A 24,518-nucleotide genomic window follows, 5' to 3' on the forward strand; every position below is an offset into this window, starting at 1 on the left:
AAAAAGCAGGGGAGGACATGGGTTTTTTTTTTTTTTGAAAACTTACTTGTGTTAGCTTATATGTCTTTTAGAGGATGGTGAAATAAAGTATTGATTGTTCTATTTAAATAAATCCTGAAGGGGAGGTTTTCAATTTACCTGAGTGTTTGTTCTGATAAGAAAGGCTGAAAAGACAAGTGCCTTGTCACTGTGTGCTCAAACTGCACGATATCCTCATCTAAGTTTGTCGGAGAATTGGATTGAAATGTCACTTTATCTAATGGGAGACATGAAATYGGCCTCGTCAGATAACCCACTTATTGTAAAAAACATCAGCTCGTATCTARTAGATGACATAAAAGTAATCAAACATTGAGCAAAAGAAAAATAGTCATGTGGAATTGATTAAATGCATTTAATGAAGTAAATTAGAGTTCTACATACAGTCCCTAGGTTGAAGTTTTCTAATAGTGGGCAGATCCAACACAGATTAGATTTAGGAGAACAGAATGAGCCTGTCTAGCAGACATCAGATTATTACAGAGTTCAGACTGCTTATTGAGTTCAGACAAGGTAAACTTAGGTGTCAAATTGGTTAAAAAGAGTTTGGTTAGGTTTTTAAGCAAGGGCATRGAAAGGTAGCCATCTGTATTGCTGGCAGCTTAAATGTCTGCATTTTCCAAATGAAAAATTTAACAATGGGAACAGAACCAAACCTTTTCAGGACCTCTAGAGCAAAGAATTTATTCTGGAGGGCAAAGTCATTTTGACATCAAGACATAGTAAGAAAATATTAACAGTTGTTTACCTGTAGTGTCAGTTGTTCTCATACACTAAATATATACAGATAATTGACATGTGGTTTTGCTCTCTCCAACAAGCTTTCATGCTGGTCCCATCACTCTGTACCACTTTTTTTATTAGCAGTGCTGGCGTTAGGACTTATTTTTATGATTGCCTAACAATTCCTATCATGAAGTCCTGCTTTCATATGCTCATTTTTTTTTTGCAAACTGACTGGGGACTTGTATTTTTCAGCGTGGGTGTGTGCCTCAGCCTTGAGGTTTTGAGAATACAAGACCCTGAAACTTCTTTAAGTTCATTTCTCAAATTCCCCCCAAATTCTAGATACAGTGTACAGAATTTAATTGCAAGCCAGAATCTGAGCTCCTCTGGGACAGGCTGGATCCAGGCACAGGAATCAAGACCTGTGAGCGTACCATTTGTGTGCTTTTACTGTGCAGCCCTCCATCTTGCTGAATACATCAGAGAGTACTTGAGAGTAAAACAGTGATGGATAATGATGTGGATACAAGAGGCTGCACACCCAGATGAGGTTGTTCACATTGGGACTGAAAGGAAAGGGAAACTGGGAAGTGTTTTGAAGTGAGAGGGAAGGTAGGTGAAAATTGGAACTACACAAGCACTAAAAACTGGGGAGAAAGACCTGGGGTGCTGGTTGACAGCTGGCTGAGCCTGAGCTGGCATGTGTCCATGTGACCAAGGAGGGCAGTGGCATCCTGGCCTGTATATGGCCAGCAGGACCAGGGTAGTGATTGTCCCCCTGTCCCTGCTCAGTGGTGGCAAGGCCACATCTTGAGTGCTGTGTCCAGTTCTAGTCCTCTCGTTACAGGAAAGACACTGAGGTGCTGGCGTGAGTCCAGAGAAGGGCAGCAAAGTTGGGGAAGAGTCTGGAGAGTGAGTCAGATAAAGAGCAGCTGAGGCAGCTGGGGCTTTTTAGCTTGGAGGGAAAGGAGGCTCAAAGAGGACCTTACCACTCTCTGCAGCTACCTGACAGGAGGTTGTAACCAGGTGGGGGTCAACCTCTTCTACCAGACAACAAGGGACAGGACAAGAGCYCATAGCCTCCAGCTTGGCCTGGGAGATTTGGGCTGGACATCAGGAAGAATTTTTTCACTGAAAGGATTTTTAAGTATTGGAATGGGCTGCCCAGGGAGGTGGTGGGGTCCCCATCCCTAAAAGCTTTCAATTACTGCTGTGTTTTAGTTGGCATGGTGGTGTTTGGTCAGAGGTTGGATTTGATTATCTTGGAGGTCTTTTCCAACCTTAATGATTCCATGATTCTATGACAAAGAATGGAAGAGAAACACATACAGATACACATACATGCATTTGCAAAAAATGAAGAAGTAGATTTTGTCATTTTTCAAGATAATGTTTCTGAGCCACAGAAAAGAAATGTCTATTTTTGTCTTCTTTAACTCACTTRAATCTTAGAGACTTACATTATCTCCACTGGCATCTGTGTGACGCCTTTCCCCTCCCAATTAAAATTTTAAAAGAACTGYAAAGCAAAAGATGCTAAGATGTTGTAGAAAACGTTTGGAAAATCTGTGTAATTTAAGTACAAAGCAGCTTAAATGAAGGAGTTGCAGTTTCAAGTGTGTTTTCATTTAATAAAGAAGTGCATAACAATCAATAGTTTACATTCATGTATGACTACATTTGTTTTTATCCTCTGTGTAAGAGAAGGGCTGCTCCTTATCATAAAGTCTGTCTTTTTCTCATATTTAGTATAAATGATCCATTTATTTAGGGTGACCTAAGAGCATCTGCCTAAAGCTTTCTGTCACTTGCAGATCTCTGGTTGTGTAAGTTAGCCACTATTTTCTTTCCCTAAGGGATTGTGCCCACTGTCATTTGTCAGGGAATTAAAGAGGAGATCATATGTTTGTCCAAAGTCTAAAAATCATAACATTTGATATATGGATCAACTTCCCTAATTTTTTTCTTTTAGTTAAAATCTGTTTTAATAGTCTACACTTAAAAAGGGTTTCACAGTACTGAATAGCTTTGTCTACATGCTTCAGGAGAGWTGTGCAAGGAAGAGCTCCTCTCTAAGCTAAGTCATTGTACTGAACAACCACTGCAACAAACTTATTTCTGTTGTCAGTTGAAAATCCTTCTTGAATGTACACAGCTCTAAAATCTCAAATCTATTGTACCATTTCATAAAGGTATTAATTTACATGGTATTTAATTGAGACTRTCTCAGTGGCCGCCAGTAAAACTGCTTTTAGTGAAAGAAAGTAGTGCTGCAGTGTGGTATGTACCTGACTAAATGATTCAAACTTCTCAACATCCTAAAAAAATTAAATCAGTCTGTCTAAAGAAAGAATAAATCAGTAAGACAGAGGAATACATTTAATACTTCAGTCATCAAATCAGTTCATTATATTCGGATATATAGTGTTTTTATTAGTATGCTTAACTGAGTCTCATGTTTTTAACCAGTCACTCAATATAAGCATCATATTTGTAATGAAAGGTTGATTTTAGGTAGTCTCAACCTCTGGGAAGAAGGCAACTTTTGGTATTAAACTATGTTAATAGTATGAAACTGCATTATATGCAGGCTTTGCTGAAACAAAGCCACTTGAATTAACCTTTCTCGTTGTGGTCCCAGAGAAATGAAAAACATGCCCTGAGGTATAAAAAGACAATAAAATACTGTCTGTTTCAAGTACTTGTAATATTTGGAATGAATTGGTGTAACCACTAACCTTAGTGACCTTATTCCTGAGTTTGCATTTTGAATGGCACTTCAACAGCCTTTAGTAGCATTTCAAACTTGAAAGTAATTAACTGTTCTTTCAGCATGGCTAAGTAAATGCCTTAGGATGCTCTATAAAAGTTCCATTTCATGTCTTGGTTCACAAAACAGCCTAATGATTTAAATTGATGCTAAATCATTTTGAGTCAAGTCAGAACTGTTTCCAGACATACCATCACTGTATGAAGCCATAGTTTATATACTTTAGGAAGAATAGTTTCAATAAAAATTGCAGTATGTTTCTAATTCAACAATGACATCAGTTTGCCATATATTGCTAATGACATAAAACAATGCTTTCACTGCTGAAATGAAAATCTAAATGTTCATTATATCATGGGATCTACCATAGTATATTAAGCTATTTTTATGTCCATTCCAGTTAGTAGTAACTAACAGATATCTTCGAAGATGTTCCGGTTTGTTGCCCTTTGTGTTGTGTTCTTCATGATAGTAATCACTTAGTTTTGTTAAGATGAAAACGCACAGTGATGACGCCTCGGTTTGCTGGTTTGTAGTGTTGTATTTCAGCAATTGCTGACAGATTGCACAGATCGAAGCTTGCATACAAGTGTACACTGCTAATTAGAAGCACCATCTATCTGAGGCAGAGCTAATCTTCAGTGTACTTAGTGCTCTGAGTTACTSTTTCTGTAAATGAAATAAGGTAGTGTACTGTAGGATAATTACATGTTTGTTAAAATAGCAATTCTGCTGTTTCTCAGGAAATACTGAATGCTTTCCACAGTTCTCCCTTTTTCTTCATTCTTTTATGTTCTTTGCTTTAACTGCGACTTTGAAGACCATGACAAAATGATGAAATGTATAAATTCAGCTTCTTGTCTATCTGAATACCTCTATCTCAACACAAAGGGAAATAGTTAGCAGGAGAGRATAAATCTGAATCTAAAGCTTAGGGAAGACAGATGTCCTGCATTCATTACATATTCTGTGTAGCCTTAAGAAGGTGGYAGTGTTTGCTGATAGATATGTTGAGAATATTGGATCAAACAGTACCCTGTTACAGTGAGTTGATTTCATTCTATTGAATAGATTTAACCAATGGGAAAGTGATTTTTTTGCAGATGTGATGCATGAAACAGCTGAGTAATTTAACAAATAGGGGGAAAAAAATTGTCGTTTACCTTTTAAAAAAGATGATGTCTGCAAATTATTTCTGCAGTCTAGTTTAAAATAAGATGTCCATCACATAGTAAATAAAAGTGGATTTAAAATTTTAGTTGCTTTTGAAGTCTTTAGAATCCCAACTATCAGGATATCACATGCATGCCTGCTCTGTGATGCAGAGTACTGTTTCTGTGTGGTAGTTAGTGAAAATAGCCATTACATGAAATAGAAACAGACTCCTAATAAAAACTCAAGAAATCCCCCTACTTCCATGTAGAAGAGCTTTAAATTCAGCCAAAGTRTAGGACTTGAAAAATTACTGTACCTGCTCTGCTTACACAAAAGTTGGAAAATATGAAGGCTGAATGGTTAAGTACATGAAAAATAATTAATGAAAAAGTTACTTGCTTTTCGTGCATAATCCTGTTCTGATTATGTATAAGGATAGGCTACAACATAAATTTTAGCTAATAAACATAAGTTTTGATTAGGTTTAATATCAATAGCTAGTAAGAACTGTATTTGTATGAGAAAACCTGAGATTACTTTTTAAATTAGAAGTTTCCATGGAATGTTTAGTGAGTAGAATTCCATTCACACCTGGTTTGAAGTTATGTGGTATTAACCAAAAGCTTGAGGTTAAAATCTACAAGTGCGTGAGCAAAAGAATTGGAATATTGCAGTTTAATGAAAATAGTSAATCTTGAGCAGTGATTTCTTCAAATCCATTTTTAATGCAGTCTTCAACTCTAATGTAGTACAAAACCCGTTGCTTATTTGAATTTTTTAGAAATGAAAAAAATGCCAAGTGTAATCATAGATGTTACTGTAACTTACTGTGTTTCAGAACCCCCAGTTCCCATTGCTCCACCTCAGCTTTCCTCAGTCGGTGCAACTTATCTCTGGATACAGCTGAATGCCAATTCCATCAATGGGGATGGACCCATTATCCAAAGAGAAGTTGAGTATCGAACTTCAAGTGGAAGTTGGTATGACATWCAACCCGTGGACTCCACGAGCTATAAGATTGGGCACCTGGATCCTGATACAGAATATGAAATCAGTGTGTTACTTACAAGACCAGGTGAAGGAGGAACAGGATCTCCTGGCCCAGCTCTAAAAACAAGGACAAAATGTGCTGGTGAGTACTCAAAGGTGGTAGGAAAGTTTTAAGTATCTTTCTGGGGCTGAAGACRTAAGTTAATTCACTAGCAGTTTTTACTGTCTGTCTTGAACCAGCAGGCTGCAGGAATGAAGACTGAATGCTTTTAACTATAACCTATGAGCATTTTCCAGCTACAGTGACCTTGAAAGCAACCTTCAGTGCCACTGCAGATTGTAGATGAAATCATGACTGTGTGCTTTTGTTTGTTTCAAGAGATCCTGTGTAACAGCAAAAGCATTCACTGTTGAGTCTCAGTTAGCAGATTTTCTTGAGTGACTGACAGCATGTCTTTTAATCAAATGAGATAGTGCAATTTCTGGTGTGTTGTAGTAATCTTTACTCCTGGTTTAGATGTTATAATTAATAACGCTGACCTCTGATTTTAGTGATGCACAAATACACCTATTATACAAAAGGAATTGTACAATAATTTTCACTAAGATGGGCAGTGATAGTAGTTTGGCATTTAGCTTCTCAGAAAATAATAGCGGATACTGTGACCTGGAATTTCTTTGGTCATTTGTATTTTCCCCCAGTATTTTGGATCATCTTTCTGCTACTGTAATGCTGGAAGATAGGCTAGAGTGTAGCTAGAGAAAAATYACATATTTCAACAGAAATAATGATATATTTCAATTGCACATACTTCTTGTAAAGTCAGCCGGCCACCTGTCAGTGAGTAAATRTCATTTCATTTGAACTGAATTGGTGTGATGTCAAACACAAAATGAAATAYAGTTGTTGTCAAAATCCCACTATTACGTTTTGAAGATGCAAACGTATACAAGCATTTAGTTCTTCGATGTCATTTTTGCTATTTTTCTTCCTCTCATTACTGGTAAGAAGGATCTAATGAAAAGCACTCAAAAGTGGTACAGCTAAGTTATAGTAATAGTTAAGTATTWAGTATTTATAAGATTTTTCTCTACTAGATTGAGATAACATTGGCTTAGTCAAATATGGTTCCCTTCAGGAGGGTTTCTGGGTCACTGTGCCCTTTGTAATAATGTAAATATCTGTCTAGACAAGGTAAGTATRTATTAATGCACAAGTACTTCAATTATTCTAAAATTGAAAAGTTTTTCTTAAAAGTATATTTTTTATCTGCTTATATGATCAGTTAATGCAATACTGGGTGCTGAGTGAGTGAACCTGCCTGTCCTGAAGGGTTACAGGGTGGCATGAGTTGACTCCAGGCAGCAGCCAAGTACCTACACAGCCACTCACTCAGTCAYCTCTRCCACGGGACASGGAGAAAATAGAAGGAAGGCAAAAAGGCTTATAGATTGAGATGAAGACTGTTTTAATAGGTGAAGYAAAACTGTACTTGGAAGAAAAGGGAGATAGGAAATTACTGTTTCTCATGGGCTGGCAGATCTTTATCCACTTCCTGGGAAGTAGTGTCTCGGCATACACACTGGTTACTTGGCAAGACAAACACCATGACAATTAACATCCCCACTTCCCTCTACACTTGAGCTTTGATTTCCTGCTGATGTTGTATGGTATGGAACATCCCTTTGGTCAGGTGAAAGCAGCAGTCCCCACTGTATCCCCTGCCAGCTTCTTGTCCACCTCTGGTATATTTGCTGGAGGAGTGGGAAAAAGAAATCCTTGAGGCTGTGCAAGCATATCTAAAACAGCAGTGTGTTACCAGCATTGGATTAGTCACAAATCCAAAAYGCAGCACCATACAGGCCRCTGTGAAGGAAATTAACTCCACCTCTGTCAGACTTAATAGAGTTATATCCACAATTTTAGTTACATTTAAGAATACCATGCGCTTTTTGTTCTTCTCAGTGGTACATACTGTTAAGTATTAAAACATGCATTCAGTTTCATAAACMACTGTGTACTGGAAGTATTTTATTACCTTGTAACGTCTTGTAATACATTAGAATTATTTGTGTTTTCATTAAGCTAAACAGTAACCTTCTTAAATTAAAAGCAGACAGTTAAATGACTGAAAAATGTAAATTGATGATGGCATTAAATATGTCTCTACAAATTGGCTTTTTTATAGCAGAAGACCCTGCTTTGAAGGTGTAGTGGTTATTGGTTAACAGTTAGCAAGTGACATGCTAATAACTGGCCCAAGGGTTTAAAAAGAGATGCTGATAAACTAATGATGGTATAATTAAGCTGGGTAGGAGTRAAATAATGCCAGTCTCCAAAGCATACCATAGAATTAATAAAACAGGAGTCTTTAAGAGAAGAATCATTGCACCTTTTTAATTACTGTGATAATTGCATGCTGCTTGCCTGTTCCCTAGGGGAAGATAGTGAACCACTTGGAGAGTTGAAGCAGTATGCTAGGCTTTCAATAATCTTAATAGTTCTCCAAAGCATTTGAAATATGTTTTCATTTTAGCARAATGAGATTTCAGAGGTTTATAATAGACAAGTCTTATCTGTAACTTTACTAAATAAAAGCTTCTATAATTAGAATGCAAAAAAAAGAAATCTCTCCAGGCTTGGTTGCATCGCACTCACTGCAGAAGTTGCCACTTTAGAAAGTGCTTTGTTTCCTTTTGATGAAATATAATGGAAATGTAAGTGCTATTTCAGTGTAATTCTCAGGAAAGACAAAGAAATACATTTAGGTCTGGATTAGATTTAACCTAGAATGAGGAGTTCAGGTTTGAAAAAGAGGAGATTAGTGGATTTTGGCCATGGCAAATCACATTTGRGTCAGACTTAGAAAAAAAGGGTTTTTCTCATTTTAAGGTGTGAAATGGAGGCTTTCCCAGGATGTGTGGAATTTGAATCGCCCATTCCTATGGTCAAAGCTACCTCTTCCCACAGCTGTCTCATACGGTGTTGTGAAYCTAGAAGGCAGAATKCCAGGGATGGGGYATCCACAGCTTCTCTGGATGTGAACTTCCCTGTTCCAGTGCCTCATCACCCTCACAGTAAAGAATTTCTTCCTAATATCTGATCTAAGYCTACTTCCAGTTTGAAGCTGTTCCCCCTTGTCCTATCACTACTGTTCCTGATGAGACCCAAACTGACCCAAGCCCAGTGGAACTGCCAATAGTAAAAACTAAAGTAGATGTGTTGAAGGATTAATGAGCTAGACTGTTTTRTAGTTTCTTCTTATCCATATCAGTATTTCTGTGGGTAGAATTATTTCAGTACTTTCTAGCATGTTTTGTCTTTGACATGCATTGCATGATACAAATCTTGATTTGGTGTGTATCCCTGCTCTCTGATGGTGAGACAGTGCCCCAGTTAAAACACACCTGAATTATGCAGAACTGCTAAATGAGCTGCAATTTTTTCTTTTTTTTTTTTTTTTTTTTTTTTTTTTTTTTTTTTTTTTTTTTTTTTTTTTTTTTTTTTTTTTTTTTTTTCTATGTTCTCTCTATTAGGAGACTTTATTTCTAATTTATGTTGTTCCTTGAGTCTGCTGCTGAACAGATACATCTTAAAGACAGCTACCTTAGGAAGAAAAGTTAAAATAAAATCCTCCCTCCTGCTGAAGAGGGGGATTGTTAAGGCCCCCTGGGGAAAACTGTTTTCTTTTTCTCATAATTTTTTTTTTCACTGTGACATTTGGCATAATTTCTGAAAATTAGCATATTTTCCTTTACTGAACCAGAAAACTCTATTGGAATTTAAGAAAATAAAACATAAATAGACTGCCATGAAAGGACCTTCTGATGSTTTATCCCCAAACTGTGGAGTTTTTTTAACAGTCAGAGCTCTACTTCTTTGTGCTGAGACACAATTACTGCCCTGGAATATTTGCAAAAACAATCACTGTCAATTGAACCAATAATTTTCATACAATGAAGTAACAGGACTGTTTTAATGAACATAGTTGATTTTGCTCTCACTCCTACCCCATCACCTGAGCTTGTCAGGAGGAAAGCTGTTACTCCCAGTATATCTATTGAATGAAATGAGCTCTTTTTTCAGATGAGTTCTTGAAACACTTCTGCAGATTTGTTGTAAAATGTCTGGTAGTCCTAGAAGGCTTGTTACAATCTGGAAGAACAGAGCCGAGKAACTCTTTAAATCCCTACTCTTGAAAAAGAATAATCTTTATTTTCTGGGTTTGCTCACTGATTTGGCTTCAGCTGGTTAATCTTCCAAGGAGTCAAAATGATTTCTTTGGGTCTAATATAGCATCTACTTGGCATTGTGARAAAAAAAATCTACACGTGCCAGAATACACTGATGGAACAAGTATCCTCTTCCCTCTGATCAATTAAGACCTTCATCAGTTTGCACSAGGCAGAAATATCTCTGGGCAGATGGTACAGGCCAAGAACTATCTGAACCCAGCAAATAAATTTAGTGTGCTCAGGTTTACTGGGTAGTGCTCCACGCCACCCCTTTGTTCCTGCCCTATGACATGGAGCAATGTCCAGGTCCTGCAAGGTGGACAGTCTGCATCTCCTGTTGTACAACGTTCTGAACAGAAAGTCAGTTTTGCAGTTGGTTTTCCCTATTTTCCACCCTTCCATCTTCTTTTATTTTTAGTTCTGCAGTTAGTCTTTCCCTTCGTCACTGTCTGTGCCCTAGCCTGTCTACAGTCTCAGTGGTGCTTACTGTTAATTTCCATGCCCTTTCCCATTCTGTGTTAAAATTAGGAAAGATGAGTTCCTTCCAAAGAACTTCACTAGGCTGAAATGGCAGCTGCCTTTCTCTGTCCTTCCAGACTTTGATCTTTTGACCTTATGTCTCAAGAGGAGAGGAAAGATTTTAGTGTYAGTGGGAATTAAGTTATTCCATCTCAATGCTATACCTTAGGGAACTGCCTGTGAAGAGGTTCAGGGGTTTTTTTTCAGACATGTTACAAAGTCTTAATATTGCTTAGTTTTGAGAAAATGTCAACTTGAAGCCATACTGCAGGTTTTTTCCACAGCTCTTTCTCAGAATGTGGCAATTTTCTTCAGAAGTTTGAACCAAGGTTTTGCCGCTGTGTTGTRTTAGAGCTRGACCTCAGGTCGCAGACACCTGAACCCTGAGGAGGAGGGTTGCAGATACTGCACCATTTTATTTTCTGTGGAAAAGTTCCATGATATTTCTAARGTCACCATTCCTAACCTGAAACTATAATAAACTTTTATAGGAAATTGCATTGATTTATCAGAACTAGAATTTCACAGTGAACTTATATTTTATTTGGGGTTTTATGGTGAAACTAWGGTCCTACGGTATTGTCCTTTATTCTAATCCCTTTCTGATACACAAATCATTCTCATAAAGTCGCTTTCTCCTAAGGGTAAAAACTAGTTTTGGATTTTCTGCACTGTAGCAGGTAAGTTGCAGCTTTCAGATGTGCTGGAAGTAAACTTAAAGATTTTAACAGAAAATATTGCATAGTGAGATACATGTCCATGTGTCKGCATCACTGGCCACTTCTGATGGAGAAACAAAACAGAAATATGTCTTCTTGGAAGGGGTCTTTCAGAAAACACAAGTGATGTTCAGCATTCAGTAGGGTATGAAAGTTCTTCTTTGGCAGCCACTTGTCTGGAAACAAGTGCCTGAGGTGTTCCTTACTGAGATGACTTTTCTGATGCTATGTTACAGAACAGCCTCCCCTTGTGTTATCAAAAATCTTGGGTCAAGAAAAACCCAGATAATCCAAATCCCTCCTATTGAAAAAATCTCTTTAAATCCAGTTCTCTTCCTCTTTGTTCTGAAGTCTAGAATTTCCCCTGGGAGTCCTTTAAGTTTCTGAATGGGGAAAAAAAAAGAACATCCAGAGAGCTACAGGCTGGGCAGCCTCACCATAATGCCTGAGAAGATGATCTAACAGCTAATCTTGGAAATCATTTCTAGGCACACAAGGGATAAAAATATGAGCAGGAGCAGTGAGCAGAGTTCCACTACATCATTCTGGATGCTTCTTGAGATTTGTGGTTGCCAGCGATAGGGAAAAATAATAATAATTTTCTTTTAGAAAATAAACATCATCAGAGTGTTTGCCCTTTCATTCCAAATGTGTCTTTCCTTTGCAGGGGAAATCACAGGTTGGTTCTCCATTCAGTGAATTTTCAGAATGTGAGCACAAGTATTTTTCCTAGCAACCAAGAGAATTGGTGCTACGTAGGAATTACTAATACCTGCACTTTTGCGTCTCCATTGGTCTCTGAATACGTATTTTTTTGGTAAATAACAGTACACGGAGATGTCACTTAAGAAATGGGACATCTTCATTCCCCACCACATGATTAGGAGGGAAAAAAAGAGGGAGGAAAACTTGTGCAAATATCTAGGTCTGTTGGCTCGCTCTCTGACATGTGTGCTGAAGTATAAAAGGAATATAGACACTAGAGTTGATAAGGACACAGAGTATGAAACCTGACAGTCAGATCAGAGCTTCTGATTAGAACATTAGAATAAGGAGAAGYATTTGGAATTCTTTCCTGACAGTTACAGCTGGGTTAATATAGGGGTGGAAACAGAGTGTATGTGGAAAGAACTGCCACATCTTTGGTCRTGTGAAAAGCAGTCATATAAATGGAGACTTAGTTCTTCACTTTAATAGRTTCCCATTTCAAAACATTTGCAGAGGAAGAAATTAACCTACTCTTTGAGACAAATGATCCTTCACTAACTTAGAGCAAACCTGAGGGGCAAAATTATTAATTTCACATCTGCCAGGTGGAGGGAATGTGACGAAAACATAATGATCCTTAAGGAAAAGTAGATAATGTGATTTCTCCTGACATATCTTCATTTCCAGATTTGTTGCAGTCTCTTATTAGTTACAAGGATAAGCTCAAAAACACACACTCAAACAATTATTGTACCCAGCTTCAATTGAGGAAGAATTTCTCATTATGGAGTGAGARAAGCCCAGCAAGCTGGGAGTGTACTTGTTATAAATAAAAGACTTCTATGTGGGCACCCTTTATAGAAGTGGTAAATTATAAATACTTGTAAGAAATACTGCTATGGCATTCCTTAGTATTACTCTGTACTGAGCAAATGAAATACAAACTTTTGCTGAGATGCTTTAGGTTTCTCTTTTCAGAAGTATATTATCAYTTTAGATTTAAATGAATTCGTTTGTGCTCTGTTACTAAAAGCAATTAGAAATAATGGGAAAGGGCATTCCCTCCCTTTCCTGTGAAGTTCCATGGTTGCCTTGAAATTTAACCTTATCAACTTTATGCTGAGCACTTTCTCCCCTCTTCTGAAGCCAGTTTTTACATCAGGTATTCCAGTTTTCACGTATAGTTATACCATACTGTCTTCCACTCATAGGAAAATGTCATTTTTAATTATGCTAATCCTATGGCAAACATATTAGCGAATGAGATAGGAAAGTATGGCTTTTCATCTGACTTGCTGAACTTTGGTTTTTTGTCCAAAACCAAAGCAAATGCTTTTATATATTTGAAGTGACCAAAGCATATTTASTTCAGTTTATATCTAAAAGAATAACTTCGTCTGTCTAAAAGAAAAACATGCCAAAGAGTGTGTATGTGTGTATACAGACACAGACACACACACATATATCCCCAATGTTTTTTCCTTCATTTATACATATGAATATATCAACCCTATGGCCAAGGGGAATTTAGGCTCTAAAGGGCAGTTGCATGAACTTCTGAGCTGARTCTAAAAACTTTTGTTTTAGAAGTTAGGAAAATAAGATGTCCCATAGACAACAGAGGCCTAATTTCTGAAGGATTTATCTATTAAATATCACCTTGTGAAGATAATCCCATTTTCCCTTACGACAGACCTGCATGGCAGGTGGCAGCAGCCAATTAACCACAAATCTGTTGTCAAATGGAGTATTTGATGTTAGGCTTCTGCTTGTCTGYTCTGAGCCTCCTGAATGAGGGCACTAGTTTGGCTCTCTCATCTTCTGAATTAAATTCTGGCAGTATTGTGTCAAATTAGTTTCATTTTAAGCAGGTTATTTGGATGAAATTTGCCAGTGGTTTTAAAAGGTATTGGAAAATGGAAATGGATGAGTAGATAGGCATGCTACTTGGTTTTAATATTTTAAGGCTCAGTCTTTTGTTWGGGACTGTTAGACAATCTTGCCTAGCGGCTTTGGCCAACTTTAAAAACACATAGCTGCACAATTCTGTTGAAGTATCTTGAAAATGAGGCATGAAACATCCAGGAATGATGTAGAACACAGAGATACTTCAGTTTATTAAACCTTTTGGTTTTTTAAACTACACTTTTTAAAAAGCTTCTTAAACCTTTTAGGGGCTTTTTTTTTTCAAATTACAAAAAAATAAAAATAGTATCAAAGGTTTTTAGAAAGAATTGTATATTAATTTTACCTCACTTCAAAGGAAAATTAACAAGGACATTATTCGGGTGCTTCCTGGTTTTTTTTCAGTGCTTGGGAGGCATTTTGGCTTTGCAAACCTGTTTGTTTTGCAAATGTAGAGTCATAYGCAGAATTCAGTCCAAGCTTCTAAAAGTTCTCAGGAAGAAAAGCTGATGCTGAGTTCTGACTTTCCTGGTCCTACTTTTTACTATAAAGTTCAATTACAACTTTATAGCCTAGACTGTAGACYATTGTCAAGTTTGAGACCTAAAATCAGAGCAGATCCTGATGAAGTGATATCCYGACTTCAGAGAAAAAAAATTCTCTCTCTTCAGGTTGCTGCAGGGCTATAAATAGGTAATGCTGCCCCTCAGTCCAGAGCTCTCTCATGCTGAGCAAGTGTGCATCACATTTCTGTTTACAACAAAAATAAGGTTGAGACAGTTCACAGAGCACTACACCTCAGATTCTATAGATGTAAAAGAAGAGGGTTTTTTTGGTGATCCATCTAATTACTGCTGAGTGTTTTTGCTTAGGCAGAAAGGGTCATCCCCATCAAACTGAGATTCTTCAGACTCTTAAGAAGCCAGAAATATGAGTGAGGAAAGCTGCTCTGTTTTTTTTTGTATATTTTTTTTTTGTTACTCCATCTCTACATGGCTAAATGAATTCTGGCTCAGAAAATAAAACATTTTACTGTGAAAGCATTTAGAAAGGAAATACTAACTTAAATATCTAAGAAGAAATAAGAAATAAAATTGGGAAMAACTTCACCTAGCGTTATCRTGAGATACTGTATTCAAAGAAAATAGTGAAGGTTAAAATGAAATTGACAGTGAAGTTAATTATTTAGGGCTTTTGCATTTCAGTATGCCCAGCCATCTCAAATAGTTTTAGTAATTGTGTTTCCAAATTTATACTTTTGATGGCTTGCAGTTAGCTGTCTTTCAATATGTGCCATCATTTAAGCACCCTTCTTATTATTTAAAATATTTTCACAATGATCAGTGCATTTAGTTCATGCTTACTCATTCTGTTAAACTTCATCCACTTCCTGGGAGAGGAGGGGAGGTCTTTCTTTTGGGAGAGTTCAGTTTCATTTGTTACTTCATGATTCAGAGCTACCAGAAAGCTCTCTGAAGGTGTTTTTGGTGCAGAAATTTTGCCGTAGAAAATTGTCTTTATAGTGGACGGTTACCTTTTAGAATTACCATATGGGAAAATGCATGTAAAGGAAAAAGGCAGTAATAAATGTTTACTCTTGACATGCAGAAGTGCCTTTTCATTTCTAAAAGTTTACGTTCTTTGCAAGCAAAAATCAAATTGTACGTCAGTTGCTCTTTGTTTTGACTATTTCTGCAGATGTTTTGTTTGCAATTAGCTTAAAAATAATAAAAAAATTCATTAATTTTTAAAATTGCTGTTGTATGGTGTTGAATTTGAGAGCATGAACCAATGTATAACTGGCATGTTTGACCAAGTAAATGAAAAAAATAACTTTTAATGACCTGAGCATAATTATAGATGACTTTGGAATGACAACTGGCAAAATTTGTACTATAATTAAATTTCCATTATAAAAGTTTCAGWTTTTTGTCTGACATGTGAGGCTAGATTGTGAAGAGTGTTCATTTATAAGACGAAAAATTAGAGAGCTATAATTTGTAATTCAGGGTAATCAGTGAAAGCATTTCTTTTGTCAAAAGACCTTTCTCTGACAAACAGCATTGCATTGTTAGTTGTTTTAAAAAGAAACAAAACCCTTTTGTTATTTTTTTCACTTACTGTAAAAGGAGATGAAAAAGTCTGGTGGTTGAATTGTGCTGTAATTCACAGTAATATTATGCAGATAGGGCTTCTCAGACTGTTTYTCTTCATTAACCTTTACTTTGTCCAAGCCTATATCTAAGAGGGTTTAGTGAAAAGTATGATCATTTTAAGGTCATTTTAGCAAGAATCTGTCTAATCTTGAACAGAGTTGTTTCTGATGGAAGTGACAACGTATTCTCATTTTCAAACTGTTCAGTTATTGATTGAGATGGACCCTTTGTAGTACTGGAGTCTCTTAAAAAAAAAAAAAATTACGAGGCTGCCCTGTTCATTTCCACATAATCTTTCAAAGGGAGTGCCAGCAAAGATTAGTAATTAAAATGTTTGGGCACCAGATTTTCACAGGCAACAGCAAAGCTCAGAATCACTCTCATTTAGCGATTAGATAAGTGATTCTTCTTCCATACACTCATTTGAGCTCTGCATTTATGGAAGTGTTTTATGTGAATTAGTTATCACTGTTAATTACGCACAAGTCTATTTCAACACTAATYCCTCTTAATATACTATCTGTTCATTCTTTAAACAAAGTATATATGCCATTCATCTCAAAATACAGTTCTACAAACAAAGAAAAGTTGGACTCTTGACTGAATAAAAATGACTTTYAYCTTACCTATGAGTCTGTTAAAACAGTGGACTATTACTGCTCTGCTAACATCACAGAATAGTTTGGCATGAATCTCCCAAAACTAATTTATTTTATTCTGTGTTACAGTTACACAATCTCTGCTAAGCTGTTAGTGTRCAGTATGGTACGGGATTCCTAAAACAAGTGACTTGAAAAGAGGTTATTTTCATAATTACAAGTTTCAGAGACTATCTACTAGAATTCCAAGTGGTTGTTTAGTGCTGTGTGTACCACCAGTTTATTGTTAATCCTTTCACTTACAGACCATTGCTTATAAAAGCAGTCAGTGTTAAAATCTTAAAATCTGTCAGAAAAGTAYTTTTCTGCATTCATTTTCATCCTCTGCAGTAGTTGCTTCCCAGATGTTTTACTGCAAGKTGCTKAAACCAGTTTGTATGTGTWCTTTCCTGTCATCCAAACAAYAKGTTTTAATCYTCACAAACTGATTCACCCATTGTAAAAATGATRTGATTTGCAATTAGGTAACATCCCAATGGTTTATTCTGCATTTGGAGCTTTACAGATGTGCAGTTCTGCAGTGGATCTGATAAGAGTTTTTTTTCTTTAAAATGTTTTGAACTGTCTTCTGTTATTGAGAAGTTTTAAGTGGCATGGCTCTTGATGTATTCTGTAACAATTGTACTCCAATATCACTTGATTTGACAAATTGAAATCTTGAAATGGCAGGACAACAGTGCTCTGCTTTTTCAATGTCTCAAGGATATAGGAGGAAGGAAAAGGTAACCTTCAGAGATTTCTATGAACATGAGTAAATCACAGATCCACCTAAACATTTAAGGCTTTCTTCATAGCAGATAGCTTATTACTTTGATCAAAAATGAGTGTATCTAGTATATCTGAGCAACTTTATATTAAGTTCTTAGATGGTATATAAATGGTTATTTAACTTACTTTTCGGATTTCCCACACATACATGTAGGTTATTTTTGTAAGCACAAGTAACCAATTTGGGTTTTTTTAAATTTTTGTTTTTTCCCCATTTTTTCCCCAAGATAATTTCGTGCCCTGAGGGGATGGTGGAGATATAAAACAATGATAGAAAGATGTGTGACAATGGATAGGCTAATTTGAAACTCATTCTCAGCAAAGGCTGAACTATGTTTGCTAAGTTTTCATCATGCTGAAAGAGGAAGAGTGCTCATTAAAGAATAAGTTTCTAATATTTGGCAAAGTTGCACAAACCAGTTGGTAAAGGGGCTGATGATAAAATATGTGTGACAACAGTGTGCACCGATATCTCTTGGTGTGTATCTGTTTGTGCAATTTCTCATGCAAAACATCAAATATAAGGTTACCTAATGAATTCAGAAGATACCCAGTTACTTTACTTCAACATGCCATGGCTAAAGGAAAACACATTGAATATAGTTTAAAGTAGCAGTAGTAAATATCTGATTTTTTTTCAGTATGAAATACTGAAGAGCATCTTCTAGTCAGATACTCTTTAAAAAGAAACTGACAGTGATGTCATTTGGTTTGGGTGCAAAATTGTCCAGGAATTCAAATAACTATTTTGTATTGCTGTAATAGAGGCACAGGGCACATGATGTAGAAGAAAAAAGAAAATTGCCTGTTTTCAGTTGTGAGTTTCCACGATTACAAAAATTACTGGATTTGCTGTTTGGAAGGGGGGGAAAAGTGTTGCAGTGATATTAGATGTTGACATTACAAATGGAATCACTTTTTCCAGGGAAAAGCAGAGGCTGAAATGTGCAGCAACTCAGGATTGCTCTAGAATAAGACCACCTGCAGGAACATGCAGAAGCTCTCATGGGTCAAGAAGCCTTTACCTGTTTACAGCTCAAAACATGTAAAAACTGGCATTCATTACAGATGTATCCTAGTTCTTCATACAGAGAAACAAAAAGGGCAAAAGGAACAGCTTTTTGGGGTGGGTGGGTGAGCAGAAGTGAATGTAGAATCTGTCTGCTTTTGAGGAGGGAAGAGGGGAAAGGCATAAGTTTATTTCAGATAGAAACATTCTAGATGAAGCTCATTAATCCAATCCAACCTGGGGCTGCATKTTTTGCTGATTTCCAGCATTTTATTTAGCTTGTATCATTCCTYATTCTCTGTAATTTTCCTATTTTATTCATTATGTTTAACCCCAGTTTTGGGGTAGCATTTAATGAGTAAGCTGTGTAACAAAATAGGTTATGTAGGYGTAATCCTGAAAAGCACAGTTGATAAAGTAATAATTGAAATAACACTAGATTTTAGTTTTAACAAATAATGATCTATTGCTAAAAAAAMATCTGTGGCACATCTATGGTATTTATCAGGAGCAGTCATGGAAACAAAAGAAATGTTTGTTTTTAAGGTACTAATAAGCAATCTGATTACACTTTATAATTGTATTGCCATCGTGCTGTTATTTCAGGTAATTTTATTTTGCAAAGGTAAATATCAGCCAGTAAGACCAGACTAATTTTGCTTTCCATGTTCAAACTTGAAAAGGTTTTGTCAATATTTTCATAATAAACTTTCTGTTGATTTTGCCCCAGAATTTCTATGAGTAATCTAAGGAAATGCTGCGGTTCCTTARACAGCTTAGTGCCTATGGAAACAATAACTACTACTTCCGTAAACTTATTTTCTAAGATTCAGCAGAAATATGAATTCCCAATTAAGAGTTGCCTCCAGGTTTTACATAGGCTACSAGGAATGATGAATGTGTTCCTCAGTGTGTATCTTTGGTAACTTCTGTAGTCAGCATGGGAGGACAGACATTGTGAAAGGTTTATTGAAACCAGGATCCAAACAAAGTGTTCTTGCTTATCTTTTAAAGGACTCCTGTATTGACTTCCTATTTTAAATTCAGCTTTTAAATTTTATTCTGTTTCCACTGATGATAAAATGCTTCTAGGGAGACTAACCTACTGCATCTTTGTTAGCACCCAAAAGTTTCTTTGGGGATAAAGCATTCTAGGATGAAGGTAAGATTAGTTGCTTCTATAAAATATGTAAAGACCTGCCTGGGCTGTTGAACAGTGATAGTCCTAATACCTATTGATGAAAGACTAAAAACAGTTATTTTCCTAAAATAAGATCTTGTTTAAAGCCTCACTTTTAGGTCATTGTTGATTAAGTTCTGTGATATAATGCAAGACGGTGCTTTGACTTCTGAATCTGAGCCGAATGTGTTCTTATTCTAAACACAGAAGACACATGTCTCCTTAATCTTCCAAACTGTATCCATTAATTTTTATAGGCCATTGCCAAGGCTGAAGTATAACACACTTACTCTGCTCGCTTTCAATGGCTTTTTCAAGGATGATACTATTTGTTCTGTCAGTGGAGTTAGAAGTTGCCCAAACATCTAATATAAACAAGGGAATTTCCATACAAGATAAAAAGACTGATTCTGAAGCCAATGGCTATGGATTTTATGAAACTGATGTAAAATACTGTGAGAGATGCCAAGGAATAGTGCTGCTTAAGAATAAGGTGACAACAGTTTAGTGTTACCAGCAAAGTTTCATGTTCTAGAAGAAAGGAAAAGTAATTCTCTTATTTTGTCAGAAGCATTGGATATGTTTGCTTTATATTTTTAATAATTCTTAATGGAAGAAGGAATGTTGTCTGGAGGGTCTTTCTTGTCAAATTTCACATATTAACAGAATCATTAAGGTTGAAAAAAAATCATCTAGCCCAATCATCAACCTAGCACCACATAATCACCCTTAAACCGTGACACCCACAGGTGTCACGTCCACATGCTTCTTGAACACTTCCAGAGAGGGTGATTCCATCGCCTCCCTGAGCAACATGTTCCAATGCCTAATCAGTCTTTCAGTGAAAATTATTTTTTCTAATATCTAATCTGAACCTTCTCTGACACAAGTTAAGGCCATTTCATCTCGTCTTTTCACTTGCAACATGGCAGAAGAGAGCAATCTCCACCTCAGTACCCTCTCCATTCAGGTAGTTGAAGAGAGTAATAAGGTCACCCCTTGAGCTTCCTTTTCCTCCAGACCAAACACCTTCAGCTGTTCCTCATAAGCCTTGTGCTCCAGACCCCTTCTCCAGCCCCATTGCCCTTCATCTGCCCCTCATCAAAAGTGTGGCATTTAGAATYGCATTACACTGAAGTTACACTGAAGTAAATATGCACACCTGAAAAAAATGTGCAAAATTTTATGCTATTCCATTTTACTTTGTTTGGTGTGGTAAGACTGAATGGAGTRAAAATATGAAAAYATATCTTCTTTTAAGATGCAGACTRTTAGTAACCTGTCCACCAGAAATGGAAATGCTAGAAAGGAAACAGCTAAGGGATTGTGATTGAATACACAGTACCTTTTTTTATCCTTTTCCCTCAACTTTATATAGGTTTTAACAAAAAAAAATCTAGGCTAATACATTTGGGATTTAAAATTTTTCCAAGTACTAGAAATTATCAAAAGAATTTCTTAATATACAGGCTATTGATGCATTATTTAAAATAATATTAATAATATTAAAATAATATTTTAATAATGCTTTGTTTGTATAAAGAATAAGCTTTCTTTTTCTTTTGTAATGCTTTCAGAAAGAGATGTGATTTGTCACAGGGTAGAAGAGGTTTGGCCATAGCAATGACCACAGAAATGCTCCCAGCCTTGGACACCTGACAGGATTTTATAAATTGTGCTTTGATCCTTTCARTTTCTTCTTAGTTCCACTTTTGGGGCTAGAAACTTCTCTGAAACTTTGGCTAAGTTTCTCTTTCAGTTGTGACCCATTGTCTTTGGCCAGCCAAGGTCTGCTGAAGTCTCCGAAGGCACTGTCAATAAGGGACAAGAAGCTYTTTTCTGTCCTGTGGAGGAATTATATTTGGCATAGGCATTCTTCAGGTGCTTCAAGCAGAACTRCCCTGTGAAACAGATCAGAGAAATCCCAAATGGAATAATGTCAGAGGAATCAAAGAAATGTGAATGTCCTGCATCATCTGGTTAATCTTCCTTGTAAAATAAAGAGCTACTTCAGAGCTGAATTTGATCCAAGAAACTCTTGACAGTTTCTTTGATGTTTTTTCAAACCAGGGAGGATATTTTTTTAAGTTAAAGTTTCAGCATTGAAAGGACATCTATCGTTGATACATATGTGCCATTTGGTTTCTCTATGATCCCAGGAATTAGTAAAGCATTTTTGAAACTTGTGGTGATGAACCTTTTTCTTTAGTTGGATTGCACTTTTATCAAGCCATCATCCAGGAGAAAAGTCATTTAGAATGTAACCAGAGTGAATTGTGAACTCAGCATTCATTGATTTGCAGTAAATCTAGACTAAAGCAATCTCATCTTCAGTGGAGCACTGACTCCTCCAGGGGTTCAGATAAACACCAAAAGAGACAGAGCTRCTCTTTCAGAAATTAGATTTAGAAAAATGAAAGCCGCACGTCTGCACAGATTTCTAGAGATACATCATGTTTTGGATTATTCAGAGTTAATAACTTTCTCCCCACAGAGATACTGAAGCTGCTCAAAAAGTGCTAACTTCAGCATGAAACSATTCCTGGGTGCCAAGGAGTAGCTGGGATCCAGTTAGTAATATTCAAGTTGGCACAAACATTGGTGACCCTGTGTACAGGGAGGGTCCTCTGGCAAACYGCATCATTCTGGAATTCAGAGCACATTCGAAAAAGGAGTAAGGCTAGGAGTTCAGGCATTAGTCAGAAGGCAGCACAGCCTTAGTGTCTTGGAATATGAGAGTGTTAAATCGTTGAGGAAAGTCCCTAGAAATGAGGTTTAGGAAATAGTTCTTGGACTTGTTTCAAATAGTATTTTTGCAGAAAAACATAAGGAGGAGTATTGGCTTCCCAAAGGATTGGATTCCAGCCCCAGCACATATGCTTTCCCATAATTTTTTCTCCAGTTTCATGGTTTCTCTAGAAATGTAGAGCTGAAAATTATCAGGTGGGTAACCAAACGTCCAAGTAGATCTAGCSGTAGATTTTTTCCCATTAGATAGACACAAGCGTAGATATTTGCTTGGAGGCCTTCTGCTTTTTCACAGCCCAATTTCATTCAGTCTCACTGCTTTGCTTTTGAAAGTCAAATTTTGAGGGAACTTGGAGATAGAGAATGCTATTTTTGGTGACTAGTCTTTTAAGAAAGAATCATGAAATCAGTATTTTAAAAGGGGATGAAAAGAGATTTACAGCCTATATAAATCCTATTACCATGCAGATATATAGTGAAATTTTTTTATGTCATGGATTGAAAGATCTTTAGGAAGTATAGAAATGATACCTTATCCTTTCTTGGAAAAAGCCAATTTATTCAGCCACTTTTTATAGAACCAGAGTGCGCTATAATAAGTAGCAGGATCATCATCAGGTAGGAACAGCACTTTCAGATCTTAAATGTCAGGGATTATAACTTAAATGTTGACTTGTGTAGAGATCTGCTGTCAAGATACAGTTATAAAGAATATAGCTATTGCTTRGAAAAGTGTTATTAGCAAAAGGAAAGAAAAAGGAGGAAATACGTAATGATTCTTTCAACAATCTGCAAGTCATAATATTTCATGTTGCAAAATCAACTTTCTTTTCCATGCAGGCAAGCAGCAAATTAAAAAAAATGGGCAGAGCAAAGCAGATGGAAAAAGTGTTTTTATTTTCTTTATGAACTGACTTCAATCTTGGGGAAGTTTGGCTTATGAAAATGGCAGTTTCAACTACAAAACTCCCTGAAATACTTCATCTAAGTATATTTTAACCACAAGAGTGTTTTCCACATCTTGGACTGGTTCTGCATTGGTACTAAACCTTCCTGAAGTCCGTTCATTGAGATGGAAGGAACATATGATTAAATGCAGATGTTACTATGTTTTCCCTGATGGCTAGTCTGTGGKTTGTAGAGCTGCAAATGTTTCTCTCCTCGTAAAAGAAGCAATTCCTTTACTTTAATGATACCTGTAGTTAAGTGTGGTTCCAAAACACATAGCAGTAATGATGTAGAAACTAAATACACCACCTGACTTGCACCATAGTAACTCACATATCAGTCTGTGATATGGTTGTGTATCTTATTCTTCATCTATTTTTCATGCTTTTATTTTGGTTTATTTTGATTTTGTTKTACTGTGCTTGATTCATTTATCAGCTAGTGTTTTCATTTTAACCACGAGGTTAAAAAAAAAAAAAGCCAACAAACCCCAAGCTGAAAAATCCCTACATGCTGTGTGGTCCTCTCGTGCCTTTTTCATGGCTTTTTGGGTTAGTACTGAGCTGACTGCTAGACCGAAGACAGAATTCTTGATCTGGGGCCTTGTCTTCTCTGCAGCAGCTTTGCTAATGCCAGAGTAATTATYGTGTCTGTTACTGTGAGAAGTCTCAGGCCCTGATCTTTAGAGGGTTTCAAAACTGCCTGGTCTTGGATGCAGATAGTGGTAGCAAACATCTCTTGTATAAAATTGCAGGCAGGGGGGTAATTTCACTAGTGCTTTGCTTTTAATGGATGTTTCCCCCAGAAACAGCTTGCAAACTGATGYAGTCCTTAATTTCAAAATTACTCTTGGAGATGGAGTGGAGGTTAGAGCTCTTAATTTGTACTTTCTTTGTGTTGGAAAATAAGAAGGCTTTAAATTTGGGTAAAGCACTGTTATGTGAGTGGGTTTTGTTTTTTTTTTCCTCCTTTACTGCGTATGTAGACCTCCATAAAAATTTTAACAGCTGTACAGCTGTGCCATTGCTGCATAGAGTACTCTGGATAATGCATGTAAGTCTATTGACTAGAGGTCTGTTCAGTTACCTGCTGAGGATCACAGAGAAATAATTGATGGAACCCCAGAAATTTCCACTGAGAAATGCTGATCCTGGTGATTTGTAAAAGGGCTTATGGTAAACTGTGTCATCCAGATTGAATTGGATAGTGACGCTTTGGGAATTAATAAATGTTATAAATCCACATGGTTGCTACTCAGTTGCTTTGGATTTGTTTTCTAGCAG

General features: G+C 36.6%; 1 protein-coding gene across 3 annotated transcripts in view; it reads left to right on the forward strand.

Annotated features, from left to right (window-relative positions):
- PTPRM (protein tyrosine phosphatase receptor type M) overlaps nt 1–24,518 on the forward strand; it is a 342,158-nt gene that overhangs the window by 67,902 nt on the left and 249,738 nt on the right. For all 3 annotated transcript variants that reach the window (XM_057382477.1, XM_057382478.1, XM_057382481.1), the window contains exon 6: nt 5,529–5,822. In XM_057382477.1, coding sequence (XP_057238460.1) covers nt 5,529–5,822 — 294 coding nt within the window. The remainder of the gene's footprint in view (nt 1–5,528; nt 5,823–24,518) is intronic.

Source organism: Malurus melanocephalus, unplaced genomic scaffold (assembly GCF_030028575.1).
Source record: "Malurus melanocephalus ecotype Western Australia unplaced genomic scaffold, MMel_1.1 scaffold_568, whole genome shotgun sequence".
Taxonomy (NCBI): Eukaryota; Metazoa; Chordata; class Aves; order Passeriformes; family Maluridae; genus Malurus; species Malurus melanocephalus.